Source organism: Carcharhinus amblyrhynchos, chromosome 10 (genome assembly GCF_965287045.1).
Source record: "Carcharhinus amblyrhynchos chromosome 10, sCarAmb.v2.hapA, whole genome shotgun sequence".
Lineage (NCBI taxonomy): Eukaryota > Metazoa > Chordata > Chondrichthyes > Carcharhiniformes > Carcharhinidae > Carcharhinus > Carcharhinus amblyrhynchos.
In genome coordinates this window covers 28,681,694-28,699,251 of record NC_137333.1, presented here as the reverse complement: position 1 = coordinate 28,699,251, position 17,558 = coordinate 28,681,694, and the positions used below count along the sequence as shown (strand labels likewise).

Sequence of the window (17,558 nt, the reverse complement as noted above, 5' to 3'; positions counted from 1 at the left end):
ACTGCTTCACTGGGCAGGGAATGCCACAGATTCACAACCCTTTGTGTGAAGAAATTCCTCCTTAACTCAGTCCTAAATCTGCTTCCCCTTATTTTGAGGCTATGCCCCCTAGTTCTAGTTTCACCCGCCAGCAGAAACAACTTCTCTGCTTCTATCTTATCCAGCAGGTCAAGTTGCCTGTTCTAAATTTTAAATGCTTGGCAGTTAACAGTAAGTCACCATCAACAGGTGGATTTTCTATGGCTGCACTTCAACTTGCCAACTAATGAGCACTCTTGTCTCATAACATAGATTGTTATTTTCCCCTTGCATACAAAGGGGCCTGACGAGTGCAAGACAAAATGCTTCAATGTGTCTTTAATCAGCAAAACTCACTTTTGAAAGTAATATGCACAATTGAGAAATCCGAAGATTATATTTGCAGGTAAATTCTATGTGGATGTAGGGATTAAACACTATTATAGTATTACAGCATAGGGATTTCAAATATTAAAGTTTCCAGATCGCTACCAAAAGGTTCTAAGAGGATATCCAAATAATTTGCTATAAAGGGAATAGTCCTAATATCTTGCACTGCAGATGAGTTGCTTCACAATCTTTAAACAGTACCTGAATGAGCAATTGGCGCAATGTAACAGTCAAGGCTATGGGCCAAGGGCTGGTAAATGGGATAAGGTGGGAGGTCAAGTGCTTATGTGCCACTGCAGTCTCAATGGACTAAAAGGCCTTTTCTGCACTGTATGATTAGCGTTAAACAATTCTAACAATTTAGAGTCCTTGTATATTAACAGGTAGATTAAATTAGATCAAGTAGTGAATGGGACTTCGTCAATGCATTTAAACACAGTCCATGTAAAGATGTTTTGAAGTAGTACAAGTTCTTCTTCTGTGAATTGGAAATAATCCCACAGTACAAAAAAGTAACATGGAAAACAGGTGCCATTATATGCCAGTAAATTGCTCTCATGCTACTGAAAAGAGTAATTGGGCCAATTTGCATAATAAAATTGCCATTTTCTGGATAATTTGCTGTTTCATCTTAAAAGTCAAGGACTTTCAAATTACTTGTACAATTAGGACAATATTTTGGGGAAATAAATTTTCAATGGGATCACATTTATAAAGGCAATTTGCTTTATTACAAGTGTACACTGCATTTCATTATATTTTTAAAGGAAAATATTTCAAAATTGTCCTCGAGAAAAATACTACTTCTGAACATTTTTGGCTGAACAAGAACGTTACGCTGTTTAAACCTTAGACTTAGGTTTCTGGCATCACATTCAAAGTTTCTGTTCTTTGAAGTCTTTATAGAAATGAGTAAGCTAATACTCAAAACTTAGTTAAAGTGGAATTTAAAATTGAAAGGTCCTCCTGAGCCAAAAGGATTGAACCCTTGCCATTGGTTCCAGGATCTGTGAAAGTGATGACCACCTCCACCCTGTTGATTTTCTGGATCCAGGGGATCCTCACCTGAATCAAATTTCTTCCTCATTTCTGTAATGAAAAACAAAAACATTAGTCTTTCCAGCACAGTTAGCTATTCAGCCCATAGCATGTCCATACCAGCTTTCCACAGAATTCAATTAGATCCCCAGTACTCCAATATCCCAAGAGCCCAGCAAGTTTATTTCCCTCAAGCACATATCCAGTTTCCTTTTGAAAGGATTGATGTTCTCTGCTCCTACTACCCTTGTCAGCAGCATAGTCCAGGTAATTACCAACTGCTGGATGAATAGATTCTTCCTTGCATTCTCCCTACATTTCTTGCCCAAAACCTTAAATCTGTGTTCCCTAGTCCTTATGCAATAAGCCAACAGGAACAGTTTTTCTCTTTTTCTACTTTATCTAACCTCACCATAATGGTGATCACCTTTTTATTAAATCTTCCATTAATTTCCTTCGGTTCAATCTTCCTTTGGTTGATGAAGAACATCCAATTTCTCCAGTCAAATCCTGTAGTCGAATTACTTCAGAGCAGGAACCATTCTGGTAAATCTCTCCTGCATCACTTCCAGGATTTCTATATTCTTCCTGAGGTGTGGTGACCAGAACTGAATCCAATACTCTAGTTGTAACCTATTCAGAGCTTCATAAAAAGATTAAAGCATAACTATTGCTTTTGTACTCAAATACCTTATTTATGAAGCTTAAGATCATATGCTTTGCTATCTACTCAAAATTTCCTATCATCTTCAAAAATCTAATGAATGCATTGCAAGGTCCTCTCCGCAATTTTAGACTTGTACTATTAAGAATACATCGTCACTCCCTTCTTCCAAAATGCTTCACCTCATGTCTCTGCCAAAGGGTATAGGCAGATAGACAAGCAGATCAGATTCGGTAGCTGATAGGAACTCAACATTTGCCGCTTTGATAATTTTGAAATGACACTATTCCAATATCCAAGTCAACAAACCACAGTTCTAATCCTGACCTTTTGTCAAATATTCCTCCAATCTGAAAAATAATACACTACAATTTATTGTGTTGTCTTCAATCTTTTTATCCAGGCTTAAAAAACCCATTGATAACATTCACTGTGTTCCCTTCATCAACATTACTTTCCTTCAAATGATTAAAATTAGATAAGAAACAAAATGTATGCTTTGTGACAGTTATCCATTCCTTCCTAGTGCAAAAGATAAGGAAAGCTGCCCAACCATGGCTTACAAAAGAAATATAGGATAGTATTAGATCCAAAGAAGAGTCATATAAAGTTGCAAGAAAATGTAGCACAGCTGAAGTTGTACTCAGCACAGGGGGACAACAATTGATTAAGGCAGGGGATGGAGAAAAAAAAAGTGTTAAACTTGAAAGCAACATAAGTGGAATGTAAAAGCTTCAACGCTTAAAAATTACTCAAGACAAATGAAGGACCCTTACAATCTGAAATGAGGGAAATAATATTGCCATTTCCATGGTATAGCAATTAAACAATACTTTAGCTCTGTCTTCAAGGAATACAAATATGAATAAGGACAGTGACACTAAGGACTGGAGACAATTGTGAGAAAAAGTTAATTGATTTGAAGCCTGTTCTGAGTTGTTGAAATTAATTGAACATCAACTACAGGATCGTCAACAACATCTAGTCATCCACTGACAAAAAAACATAGGTGGGCTTTTGATAGTATGTTGACAATCCAACCAGGCAGGATACCATACTAGACTTGGTACTGGGGAGTGAACCTTTAGCAAACAGGGTCAAGAAGAATCCCAAGGCTTTTAATGCAAATATTAGGAGCAAGAGAAAGAGCAGGCATGTGTGGAGCCCCAAGTAGTAGCTGAGATCCTTAATGACTACTTTGCATCAGTATTCACCAAAAGGGAAGGGCATGATAGATGTTGGAGGTTAGGGATAGGTGCTTGAATGCTGTAGAAAATGTCAGTACAGTCGAAAGAGGAATATTGGGTATCCTAAATTGCGTTCAGGTAGGCAAGTCCTCGGAGCTGAATGGGATCAATCCTGGGGGACAAGGGTAGAAACAGCGGGGGCCTTAATATATCTTCACATCCTCCTTGACCATGGGCGAGGTTCCAGAGGACTGGAGAATAGCCAATGTTGTTCCCTTGTTTAAAGGAAGTGGGGATAACCCAGGAAATTATAGGCCTGTGAACCTGATGTCAGTGGTGGGAAGCTTTGAGAAGATACTGAGGGACAGGATATTAAAAAATTTATTAGTGTCATGTAGTGCCAAGTAGGCTTACATTTTCACTACAATGAAGTTATTGTGAAGATCCACTAGTCACCACATCCGGACACCTGTTTGGGTACACCGAGGGAGAATTTAGCATGACCAATGCACCTAACCAGCATGTCTTTTGGACTGGAGGAGGAAATTGGAGCACCTGGAGGAAACCCACACAGAACGTGCAGACTGCACAGACAGTGACCCAAGCCAGGAATCAAATCCTGGTCCCTGGCACTGAAGCAGCAGTGCTAGCTACTGTGCTGCCCAAATGCACATTTGGAAGAAAATGGATTAGCAAAAGGCAACATGGTTTTCCTAGGGAACATCATGTTTCACTAACTTGATTGAAGAGGCGACAAATGACAATTGATGAGGGAAGGGCTGTGGATGTTGTTTGTGGACTTTAGTAAGGTGTTTGACAAGATGCTACATGGCAGACTAGATACAAAAACTAAAATCACATGGGATTCAGGGGGAGCTGGTTTGGTCATAGAAGACAATAGGGGTGGAAGGGTGTTTTACCAGAATGGAGATCTGTAGTTAGTAGTGTTCTACAGCGATCAGTGCTAAGACCTCTGTTTGTAGGAGATTGTCAGAGGATACAACAGGATTATGGTAGGAGATATAGGAGGGATGTCCGAGGTAGATACTTCACTGAGTGGGTGGGGTGTGGAATGCGCTGCCTGCTGAGATAGTGGAGTTGGACACTTTAGGAACTTTCAAGAGGTTACTGGATAGGCACATGGAGCACACCTGAAGAATAAGGAGTGGGATAGCTTGATCTTGGGTTTGGACAGAACTTGGCACAACATCAAGGACCAAAGGGCCTGTACAGTCCTATGTAGATAGATTGGAGACCTGGGCACAGAAATGGCAGATGGAGTTTAATCTGGACAAATCTGAGGTAATGCATTTTGAAGGATCAAATTTAGGTGTGAATTATATTGCAAATGGCAGAACCCTTAGGAACATTAACAGAGATCCGGGCATGCAGGTCCATGGTTCCCTAAAAAGTAGCAACCTAAGTGGCCATGATGAAAAAGAAAGCACATGGCATGCTTGCCTTCATCAGCTGGGACACTGAGGCCAAGAGTTGGCAGATCATTCTGCAACTATATAAAATCTTGGTTTGGCAGCATTTGGAATATTGCGTACAGATCTGGTCACCACTACCAGAAGGATGTGGAAGCTTTGGAGAGTACGCAATGATTCATTATGATGGTGCTTGGTCTTGAAGGCGTTTGCAATAAGGAGAGGTTGAATAAACTAGGATTTTCAGTGGAAAAAGACAGGCTCGGGGAGACCTAAGAGATCTACAAAATTATGGGGTGGTGTAGATAGAGTGGATAGTTAGAGGCTTTTTGCTCAGGATGGAAGTGTCAATTACAAGGGGACACAGGTTCAAAGTGAGGGGGGGGAAGTTTAAAAAAAAACAGAGAATGGTGGATACGTTTTTGTTCAACAGTCATATATAAAGAACAAAGAACAACCCAGCACAGGAAACAGGCCCTTCGGCCCAATGAGCCCGCGCCGCCGCATCACCCTACACCTATTCTACCCTGCATGTCTACGAATGGAACCCCTAACTTAGCCAAATTCAGGGGAGAATAGTGTCAATTTGGTAAAACCAATCAGCCTAAGAGCACATCTTTGGGGTGTGGGAGGAAACAGGAGCGCCCGGAGGAAACCCACACAACCACAGGGAGGTTGCAAGATGGTGATTGAACAGCAGAAGTACTTTACTACTTCAGGTAAGGACAACGATCTGAAATAATAAATTGTTCCATCACTCAAAATGAACTGCTGGAATTACGAATCTATACAGCTGGTACAGATATGGATACCCAGCAAAATGGTATTATTCATAGCTGATGTCAAGGGTTACAATGGTTTACAATGGGTTACAATGGGTTACAATGTTACAAATAGTTTTTGCAACAGGATAACTGCCACAATGATCAAAGCAGCCAATCTGCTACACATCTTTGCCAAGGAATATGCTGAAAATGATGAAAATCCAGAACCAAAAGAATTGATGAACTACCTTGGAACAGAAAGATACACCATTGGAGACTCTGGAAAGAATGCTGAATGTACCATTTCACAACAGAAGGTAGAGTTGGGCTACCTGACAGAAGGCAGGCCAGTTAGTACAAAAAAAAGGACAGATAAGTGACCCTTCCAGATGGCCCAAACTCATGAGTTGGGAAAACAGGCAAAGGGACAGGTTATTTTTGACAAAGTGACCAGCTCAACCTTGCAAATAAGATTACTTCATTTTGACATTTCAGGACTCCAAAAATCTGAAGAACTGTTTGGACTCTGAAGGAAATTAAAAAGAAAATCCAAAAAGTGGTTTGTGCCAGTTGGCATAATCTGGCAATGTCCTCAAGAGTTATTTATAATCATGACAACAGAATCAAACTCAGATTTGGAATCAAAGATCAAAAACAGAAGGTCATCTCTGGAAAGAAAGAAGAAGCAGCGTGTTGAGGAAAGGAGGAAGAGAACATGGTTGCTGAAGCTTTATGCACAATCTTGATATTGTTCAGTTCTTCCAAACACTGAAAATTCCTTCTTACACCATTGTTATTTACATGCAGTAAAATAATGCACATCTTAGTTTACTTGAAAAACAAAGCCATCTTTTTATACTGTCAGTTCATTTTTTTTTAAAAAGGGTGTGTGATGATACTGTGCCTTTATCATTGTAAGGAATATGGTTCAAAATCAGCTGCGTTTTCGTGTTGGCAGCAGACAGCTTAAATGTTGAGAATGCAGGATAATGGCTGATTTTAGCTAGGATGTGTGCGCTTCAACAGAATGCATTTTTGTTTACTTGCGTTTTTGGTTGGGGTCACAATAGACTTTTGATTAGGTTGATTGAAAAGAGTCATCATAGAATCCTTACAGAGCAGAAGGAAGCCATTTGAGGGCAGAACAAAGAACACTGCAGCACAGGAATAGGTCCTTCAGCCCTCCAATCCTGCGCTGACCATGCTGCCTGACTGAACTAAAACCCCTTATCCTTCCAGGGACCATATCCCTCTATTCCCATCCTATTCATGTATTTGTCATGACACCCCTTAAAAGTCACTACCATATGTGCTTCCACTATCTCCCCAGCAATGAGTTTCAGGCACCCATTACTTCGTAAAAAATCTGCCTGGTACATCTCCTATAAATCTTGCTCCTCATCTTAAACTTATGTCCTGTAGTAATTGACTCTTCCACCCTGGGGAAAAAGCTTCTGACTATCCAAGCTAAGCATGCAGGAAAGAGTGCTTTAGTTTCATTTTTTAAAAATCAAGAGCAGTTGTTGACTGTTTGAAAGAGGTGGTTCTGTTACTGAAAATACCTCTTCAGATGTGTTCAAAAAGTACACACACAAGACTGCATTGTTTGATTTTGAAAGACTTCAAGTCTAAGAGGAATACTGCTTGAACTGGAACTTAGAAATGTTAGTATTGTTCAAATGTTAAACTAATTCATTACCTGTGCTGTTGGCATTTGACTGGTTATAACACCCCAAATTCCAATAGGAAATTCAGATAGGAGGATCTACAATTGACAAAGACTCAATTTTACATTTGGATGGATGTGGTGCAAAACTCACTCCTGCCTAGGACCATGTTTCTGACAGGATTCATTTTTTAAAAAAAATTCATTCATGGAATGTGGACATCATTGGCTGGGCCAATTTTTTTTTAAATTAAACAAACAATCTCTGAAAAGAAGAGTCACCTACATTGCTATGAATCAGTATGTAAACCAGGTGAGCATAATAGATTTCCTTCCCCAAATGGCATTTTTAATGCAGATGGGTTCAAATTTCACCATTTGCCATGGTGGCATTCAAGCCCTACAGAGCATTTCCCCAGGTCTTTAGAGTACTAGTCCAGCAACAATACCACTATGCCAATCAGTGACCATCCAGTGAGAAGCATACTCTGAACATGCAGGCTTACATTTGTAATGTGGTCCCTCAGTTTTTGGGTGGGGGGTGGTGGTGGTGGTGGGGCACGGTTCTGTGCAGCTGTCTGAGGGAGCTGCAGACCCGTTTAAAAAAGTGGCAAAATTGCCACAAGTGTCAAAATCAGACAGATCATAGTCCCCTAACACATTTGGGCACTGAATTTCATTCTACCTTCATTCTATCAAGTTGCCAACAGTAAAGTAGATGTGTCAAAATCTCAAACCAATTGGTTGGTTAGCACGTGCACCTCAAACTTGCACGCACATCCATGCTTTAAAATTGTGTGTGTAAAGCTCTGGCTATAATCTTCAGTTGGAAGTACTAACTTGCACGGCTTTAAATTGCTGTTTTGTTGACTTCCTGCAACTTTGTTTCCTTGAAGTGACAATACTGCACCTGAAATGTACTTTAATTATGTTTCTCTGCAAGATGCTTCAAGCAAGCCCTACATTTTATTGGTGGAGTGTTGTCTGTAACTGGTATCCTTTATTGCTGCTGAGACAGTACAACTGACATTATATTCATTTTTAATCTTGACTAATGCAGGGTTCTGTTGTTTTAATGGTCTCTTAGGATTGCACAGTGAAGCTTGATTGACAGATTGTCATGTGGCCATGGACAGATTCAGAGAAGTCTAGTTCTTAAGTTTCACTTTTCAGTAATTGTGCGAGAGAGAAAAAAAAACAAACAGAAAAGAAAAAGAAGAAAAAACAGAAAAGAAAGAAAAACGAAAAACTATTCTGCCCCACATCTAGCCAATCCCCAGAGAGCGCCTGAAATGACTTTCAGGTAAATATTTCCAATGTTAACATGGAATATACCAGTAAACTTGTAATGCAATTGAAATAAGATGTCAATTATTCAGCAATTAGCTTAATGGGAAAAAAAAAGACCACTTCATACCTGGATCGGTGAGTACTTCTTTAGCAGCTGCTATGTCTATGAACTTTTTTTCTGCTTGCTTCTTTTCAGTTTCTTCCTGAAAGTTATCAGGATGCCACTGCATTGCTAGTTTTCTGTATGCTTTTATAATATCCCGCTTTTTGGCACTTCTGAAATGTCAAAAGTAAGAAGCTTCACATCTCCAGCCTGCTGAGGTTTGTGCAGTTTAAATTGCACAAGGTCTAATGTAAACATAAAGATCGAATAAGTCGTCTTAGTGTTTTGAGCCTCTGTTGCTCCACAATTTAGCCCAATTTAAAAACAGACTAGAATAACTAAATTTATTCAAAATGCATGTTGTATATTAGAATTTATTATGCTTACAACTGCAAAAACAAAACATGAATTCTCTTACTGCAGCACCTAAATTAAAAATGTATTGCCTTAGTCAATAAAATATACTGTCTATGCAGTGTTTTACATGTTACAAGGCCTACTATAAACTTAAAGTCAATTCTCAGTCCAGACTCAGGACCCATAGACAGCAGTAAAGTTTGTCAGAGATTCAGTAAATACCTTTTCACTCCTAATATTTTGTAGTAATCTTTCTTCTGTGATTGTTTTAGAAGTTTGTGTGCTCTTTCCAGCCCTTCCTTTATTCCTTGATCATTGTCACTGTGATCTCTTGCAACTTCATAGTCTTTGATTGCTGTACAACAAATAATTTTGAATTTACTCTAAACTCTGCATATTAAGTTTCTCACTCAAGTAGACAGCATGCAGTGCATTTCTTCCAACATAAAATAATGAACTACTGTTTTATAGTGGGCAAAAATGAGTAACTTGAAGTCTTCTCAATTATCCTCTACCTTCGAATTTATGACGGAGAGATGCCGGCGTTGGACTGGGATAAACACAGCAAGACGACTCAACACCAGGTTAAAAGTCCAACCAGTTATTTGATAGTAATCCCACATGTTTGTGGGGGATTACTATCAAATAAACTGGTTGGACCTTTGAATTCTGGCCTATCTCTTCCAACTTCAAGTTTTTAAGGTTTTGCTGATCTGATTTAATTCAACGATTGGAAGCTATTATTGATAATGTTCATGAGCAAGTTTTAAACAAACATAGAAGATAGGAGCAGGCCATTCATCACAATCATGGCTGATCATTCAATTCAATAACCTAATCCTGCTTTCTCCCCATAGCCTTTGATCCCGTTCGCCCCAAGTGAATGTCTAGCTGCCTCTTGAATACATTCAACGTTTTGGCATCATACCTCCTGTGGTAATGAATTTCACAGGCTCACCACTCTTTGGGGGACAAAATGTCTCCTTATCTTCATTCTAAATGGTCTACCCCAAATCCTCAGACTCTGACCCCTGGTTCTGGGCACCTCCATCAAGAACATCCTTTCTGCATCTATCCTGTCTAGTCCTGTTAGAATTTTACTATGTCACTGAAATACCCCCTCATTCATATGAACTCCAGCAAAAATCCTAACCCAGTCTCTCCCTCTTTATGTCAGTCCTGCCATCCCCAGAATCAGCCTGCTAAACATTTGCTGCACTCCTGGAGACCAACAACATCCTTCCTCAGGAAAGGAGGGAGACCAAAACAGCACACAATATTCCAGCTGTTGCTTCACCAAGGCCCTGAATAATTGCAACACATCCCTTCTCCTGTATTCAAAACCTCTTGCAATAAGCATACCATTTGTGTTCTTGACCTTCTGTTGCACCTGTATGCTTACCTTCAGTGGCTAGTGCACAAGGATACCCAGGTCTTGCTGTACACTTCCCCTCTCCCAATTTACAGCCAGATAGTAATCTGCCTTCTCGTCTTTGCTTCCAAAGTGAATAACCTCACATTTATCTAAATTATACTGCATCTGCCATTGGATTTGCCCACTTACCCAACCTGTCCAGGTTATGAAGAATCTCTGCATGCACGTCACAGGTCACCCTCCCACCCAACTTGGTAGCATCTGCAAATTGATGTGTTACATTGTGTTTCCTCATCCAAATCGTTAATACGTAGTGAATAGCTGGGGTCCCAGCATCGATCCCTCTGGTATCCCACTAGTTACTGCTAGCCGATTTGAAAAGGATCCTTAATTCCTATTGTTTCCTCTCCGCCAACCAGTTTTCTATCCATCTCAATACACTTCCCCTAATCCCATGCGCTTTAATCTCGCGCAGGACTTTGTCAAATGCTTTCGGAAAATCAAAATACACATCAAATGGCTCCCCGTTGTTAACTCTACTAGTTACATCTTCAGAAAGAATTCTAACAGGTTTGTCAAATTAGTTGTAGTTCAAACAGGATGAATGAGATTTTGGATCTCAATTTGCAATAGGATATAAACATAAGCATATATTAAAAAACAGCAAACCCATACCTTCTTCATATCGTTCCTCTAAAATATAAGCTTCTGCTCGGTCTTTCAACGCGTTTACATTGCTGGCATCCTGCTCCAATATTTCAGTGCAGGTGGTGATGGCTTCTTTTGCTTGTTGGTTCTAAATTAGAAATTACAATAATAGTACTACCTTCATGAATTACTCAGTCTTGCTTGGAAGAAAGTTATGCATAATTTTAGAATTCTAAATTATGATTTTTTGACAGTTATTCTTACACAGGGCATGGGCAGTGACTAGGGCAGCATTTATTGCCCATCACTAATTGCTCTCGAGGTGGCGGGTGCTCAGCCACCTTCTTGAATTAGTGCAGTGTTGGTATGCCAACTGTACTGTTAGCAAGTGATAACGGCAGTGGTATTAAAAAATCCAATGATGACCATGTCAATTGTTGTAAAAACCCACTTGGTTCACCAATGCTCTTTAGGGAAGGAAATCTGTCATCCTTATCTGCTCTACATGTGACCCATACAGACACAGCAATGTAGCTGACTCTTGCATGCACTCTAGCAAGCCACTCAGTTGTATCGACTAGCAAAGTTAAAAAAGGAATAAAACCAAAATGGACCACTGGCATCAACCTAAAATTCATTCCCAACAGCACAGGGTGTCCCTACACAACATGGACTGCAGAAGTTCACATCTCAAGGGTGTTTAGGGATGGCGAAAAATGCTAGCTGAGAAAGTGAAGTCTATATTCTTTAATAAGGTTGATTTGCAGGTGGTGTTCCCAAGAATCAGCCACACTTGTCTATCTAGATGGAGATCATGGATTTGGAAAAGACTATAACAGTGACCACAACTTTGTCTACTTTAGGATATTAATGGAAAAAGATGAGTGCTGTCCCAAGGTGAGGGTGCTAAATTGGGGGAAGGCTAGCTACAGCCGGATTAGACAGGGACTGAGGGATACAGACTGGGAGAGGCTGTTTGAGGGCAAGTCCACGTTCGGCATGTGGGAGTCTTTCAAGGGAAAACTGAAACGGTTGCAGGAAAGACATGTGCCTGTTAAGAGGAAGGGTGGGAAAGGTAGGATTCGAGAGCTGTGGATTACTAGGGATAGAGGACTTGGTCAGGAAGAAACAAGAAGTGTACGTTAGGTCTAAGCAACTGGGAACAGAGAGAGCGTTGGAGGAATACAGAGAGAGTAGGAGGGATCTCAAAAGGGGAGTTAGAAGGGCAAAAAGGGGCATGAAATGGCTTTGGCAAACAGGATTAAGGTAAATACAAAAGGCATTTTACTCCTACGTCAGGAACAAAAGGGTGGTTAGAGAAAAAAAAAAAATCGGTCCTCTCGGGGACAGAGGAGGGGAACCGTGCTTAGAATCCGAGGGAACGGGGGAGATCCTGAATGAATACTTTGCGTCGGTATTCATGGAGGAGGGGGGCTTGATGTCTGGTACTGTCTTGGAGGGAGCTGTAGACCAGTTGAAGGAACTATCTGTTGAGGGAGGAAGTGTTAGGGCTTTTAGGTAGCATTAAAACGATAAATCTCTGGGGCCCGATGACATTTATCCTAGGCTGCTTAGGGAGGTGGGAGATGAAATTGCTGGGCTTCTGACACAAATCTTTGTCTCTTCTTTGGACACAGGTGAGGTCCCAGAGGACTGGAGGATAGTGAACATGGTACTGTTGTTTAAAAAAGGTAGTAGGGATAACCCTGGTAATTATAGGCTGGTGAGTTTGATGTCAGTGGTAGGGAAGTTGTTGGAGAGGATTCTTAGGGATAGGATGTATGTGCATTTAGAGCGTTGCGATCCAATTAGGGATACACAGCATGGCTTTGTTAAGGGGAAGTCTTGCCTTACGAATCTGGTAGAATTTTTGAGGTGGTGACAAAAACAGTCAACAAAGGACGAGCCGTTGGTGTCATCTATATGGATTTCAGTAAGGCGTTTGACAAAGTCCCTCATGGTAGGTTGGTTGAAAAAGTTAGGGCTCGTGGAATACAGGGACAGGTATCTAGATGGATTGATAACTGGCTTGGTAATAGGAGACAGTAGTAGTGGAAGGGTCTTTTTCTAGCTGGAGGTCTGTCACTAGTGGTGTGCCTTAAGGCTCAGTACTGGGACATCTTCTATTTGTGACATAGATAAATGACTTGAAGTGGGAGTACGTGGTGAGATCAGCAAGTCTGCAGATGACACTAAGATAGCTGGACTGGCAGACACTGAGCAGCAGTGTCAGGCAATACAACAGGATATAGATAGACTGGTATATTGGGCAGATATATGGCAGATGGAATTTAATCCTGATAAATTTGAGGTGATGCATTTTGGCAGAAATAATGTAGGGTTGGGGGGGGGGGGGTTTATATGATAAAGGGTAGACCTATAAAAAGAGTATAGAAACGCAGAGGGACCTGGGGGTGCAAGTGCACAAGTCTTTGAAGGTGGCAGTACAGGTGGAGAAGGTCGAAGAAAGCTTATGGTATGTTAGCCTTTATAGGAAGGGGTATAGAGCACAAGAGCTGGAGTCTAATGTTGCAGTTGTATAGAATGTTGGTTAGGCCGCATTTGAAGCACTGCGTCCAGTTCTGGTCACCTTACTACCAGAAAGACATGGCGACCCTGGAGAGACAGTGCAGAGGAGGTTTACCAGGAGGCTGCCTGGTAATGGAAAGACTGGGTTATGAGGAAAGATTGGGCAAATTGGGGCTGTTTTCCCTAGAAAGACGGAGACTGAGGGGAGATCTAATAGAGGTATATAAGATTATGAAGGGTATAGATAGAGTAAACAGTGGTAAGCTTTTTCCTAGATTGGAAGGGGGTCACAGGCTTAGGATGACGGGGGCGAGGTATAATTTGGATGTTAGAGGGAGGTTTTTTCACAGAGGGTTGTGGGGGTATGGAATGCTCTGCCAAGCAAGGTGGTGGAGGCAGGCACGCATGCTGGAGTTGTTTAAGAGACACTTAGATAGGCACATGAGCAGGATGGAGATGAAGGAATGTAGGAGACTGTTTTAAATAGGTTCAGGAGCCTTGGGACGTCCCTGGGAATCAATTCATTCCTATGCACCTTCCATCATATTTTCTGGCTCACTTGTTTTACTTCTGAGCTTCTGGGATTCCCTTGAATGTTTGTATAAGGATGTGCATGTTATTGATGTTTTTCTCTTTTAATCCACAGGTGCTTCAGTCTGCCTTGTTGTCCAAGGGGCATACATGCGATGGGTCGAACAAGGGCTGCTCTTGGATGTCTCAGTGTAACCTAGTGCTTCACGTCATTAGTGTACGCTTAAACTGGACCAGATGTTGGGCAACACGACAGCTCAGTGACTATCACTGTTTGCTGTGCAGATACATGAATTTGGGCCAGCGTCTGTGGGAGTTTGCACATTCTCCCATGCTTGTGTGGGTTTTCTCCAGGTGCTCTGGTTTCCTCCCACACCCCAAAGATGTGCTCTTAGGCTGATTGGTGTAACAAGTTGTCCCTAAATTAGTCTCCCCTCAATCTGGTTTCCAATGTGGAATGCCATAAGCATAGACAAGGGTCATGGGTGGAGAGGGGACTCAATGTTGAAATGGCAGTGTGGACTCGTTGGGCCGAAGGGCCTGTTTCCCATGCTATGTTGTTCTTTGTTCTAGAAGGAGCTTTGTCGAGTTGCTGCAGCATACTTTATAGCTGTACCACTGAAGCAGTGTGCATGAGGAATTGAAGGTTAAGATGGTGAATCGGTCCCCATCAAGCAGGTTGCTTTGTCCTGAATACTGTCAAGCTTCTAGTGTTGTTGCAGCTGCACTTTCCAGACAAGACGAGAGTATTCCATCATATTTGACTTCTGCTCAGTAGATGTGAACAAGCTTTGGCGAATGCAGTGGAGAGCTACTCACTCCAGAACTCAGCCTCTGACCTGCTCTTGTAACAGCTGATCCAGTTCAGTTTCTGGTCAATGACAACGAGGCTGTTAATTGTGGGGGTTTCAGTAATAATAAACTCAACATCACGAGGAGATGGTTAGACTCTACTGCCATCTCTTCCTGCTTTGTCATTTGGAGATGCACTTGCAGCACAAACATTACTTGCCACTTATCAGCCCAAGCCTGAATGTTGTCCAGGTCTTGCTACAAATTGACTCAGACTACTTCAGTCAGTGAAATTAGTGGCAATCCTACTTCTGACCTTAATGATAGAGGGAAGGTCATAGATGAAGCAACAATCAATGATGGTTGGGCCTAGAACCTTACCATGAGGAGTTCCTGCAACAGATCTTGGGACAGATGACTGACCTTCAAAATTCAATATCTTCCTTTGTGCTAGGTATCATCTACGCAGTGGAGAATTTTTTTTAAAAACTGATTCCAGTTCTGCTGGAGCTCCTTAATGCCACAAATGCCTCGAGTCAAGGATAGTCACTTTCAGCCATGTGGTTTCCAATAAATTTTAGATAACTAACCTTGAGCATTATAATTATGGTGGATTTAAGACAACAATTTGAGGAATACAATAGTAAAGAGAGATTACATGGGTTTTTATTCATTCGTGGGACAAGGATATTTTCTTTTGGCCAGTATTTATTGCCTGTCCCTAGCTGTCCTCAAGAAGGTACTGGTGAGCTGCCTTCTTGAGCAAGAGTGGCTTGCTAGTCCATTTTTGAGGACAATTGAGAGTCAACCACATTGCTGTGGCTTGGAGTCATATGTAAGCCAGGCCATTTAAGGACAGCAGATTTTTTTTCCTAAAAAAAGGACATAAGTGAACTGGATGGGTTTTTCCTGACAACTGGTCATCAGTAGATTCTTAATTCCAGATTTTATTGAATTCCAGTTCCACCATCCACTATGGCAGGATTTGAACTTGGGTCCCCAGAACATTAACTGAGTTTCTGTATTAATAGTCTAAGGTAACAGTTCATAAAATATAGACCAGAATTTTACCAGCCTGCCTGCCACAGGAACTGGAATGTGTGGAGGGGCAGAGCAGGAGGTCTGCAGACCCTGGGTGGGATTTTACTGCTTTGGTTCGAGAGAGGCCATAAAATCCCACCCCATCATCTTTCTGGGGTCTGGGTTCAAATTCACATCAGGGAGTTGGGCAGGATTTTTGGGATGGTGCTTCTGGATTCCCACCTCCTCCACCCACCCCCTCCACCTGAAGAGTCAGGGTAAACAAATACCCACCAAAAACAAATTAGCACCATAAAGTTTGTCACAAGTAGGCTTACATTAACACTGCAATTAAGTTGCTGTGAAAATCCCCATGTCACCACACAAGTGCTTATTTGGGTACATGGAGGAAGGATTTAACACAGCCAATGCACCTAACCAGCACGTGATGCAGACTGTGGGAGAAAATGGGAACTAGAGAAAACCCATGCAGATTCCACACAGACAAGCTGGGAACTGCATCAGGTCCCTGATGCTGTGAGATTGTGCTAACAATTGTGCCTCTATAGTTTAATGCCCGGAAGAATCTGTTTAGCCAGGGTGTCCAATCAGCAGGTCTGAATGCAGAATTCAGCAGGTCTGAAATAGGGTAGGGATGTGCACATCCTAATGTGGACCTACCACACTTGTGTGCTCCTAATCTCCTCCCTCAAAAACCAAGGCTAGGTGGGAAGTACCAGCTAGCCATTTAAAAAAGGACCTCAACTGGATTAAGCATACGGGTTGCCCTAAATCTCACCTTTCCCATGTTAAAATTGTTGTGAGCAGGCAGGAGCACAGCAAGGCCACTTGGGACATGTTACCAATCTCCAACTGGAGACTATAAAATTCTGTTCTTGTACACTTGCCATGCCAAACTTTTCATTTAAGAACACAAACCCCATTTTCTCCCAGTATTTCTTTCCCGCCTTTAAATATCATGTCTTCTGCAATAATTTAAATCATCTTAGGGCCATAACCAGTTTCAACCAGAATCACAAGGTATAGAAACTATATAAAGAAAAAAAATTCACAAATGGCTCTATTCTCTCCACCAGTTACCTATTGAGCCATATCCCACACTGGAATTTGGTGTGGAAAGCAGTGATTAATTCAACTCTGAAGTGCACTTAAACACGAGTACTAGCAATAAATAATGCACTTCATATTGCAAATGTTATATGGCAGATGCTTTCTAGCAAGGGACAAATATTCAGTTAATACTGGTGGTGTTGGCAAACTTCAACATTAGCTGATGCACCAACCAAAACATTGTGCTTAGAACACCATAATAGCCTTCGCCATTCTTAAATTCACTGGATCAGTGAGACAAGGCTTTGGGATGGCACTTTGGAAAATACAGCTCTCCTTCAGTACTATAATGCACTGTCAACTTCAGAATTTGGAGATTTGGAGAGGGTGCAGAGGAGGTTTACCAGGATGTTGCCTGGTATGCAGGGGAGGTCCTATGAGGAGAGACTGAGGGATTTGGGGTTGTTTTCACTGGAAAGAAGGCGGCTAAGAGGGGATCTTATAGAAACATATAAGATGATTAGAGGTTTAGATAGGGTGGATGGTGATAGCCTGTTTCCTCGGATGGAGAAATCTAGCACGAGGGGGCATGGCTTTAAATTAAGGGGGGGTAGTTATAGGACGGATGTCAGGGGCAGGTTCTTTACCCAGAGGGTGGTGAGGGACTGGAATGCCCTGCCTGCTG

The 17,558-nt window shown here is 41.4% G+C and overlaps 1 protein-coding gene across 1 annotated transcript in view; it reads right to left on the bottom strand.

The window, feature by feature from the left end:
• Nucleotides 1-342: 342 nt before the first annotated feature.
• dnajc3a (DnaJ (Hsp40) homolog, subfamily C, member 3a) overlaps nt 343-17,558 on the bottom strand; it is an 81,232-nt gene continuing 64,016 nt past the window's right edge. Inside the window, exons 9-12 of the mRNA XM_080198155.1 lie at nt 10,958-11,078; nt 9,130-9,262; nt 8,575-8,723; nt 343-1,497 (exon numbers count right to left, since the gene is read on the bottom strand). Of these exons, the coding sequence (XP_080054281.1) occupies nt 1,340-1,497; nt 8,575-8,723; nt 9,130-9,262; nt 10,958-11,078 (561 nt within the window). The 3' untranslated portion in view covers nt 343-1,339. The remainder of the gene's footprint in view (nt 1,498-8,574; nt 8,724-9,129; nt 9,263-10,957; nt 11,079-17,558) is intronic.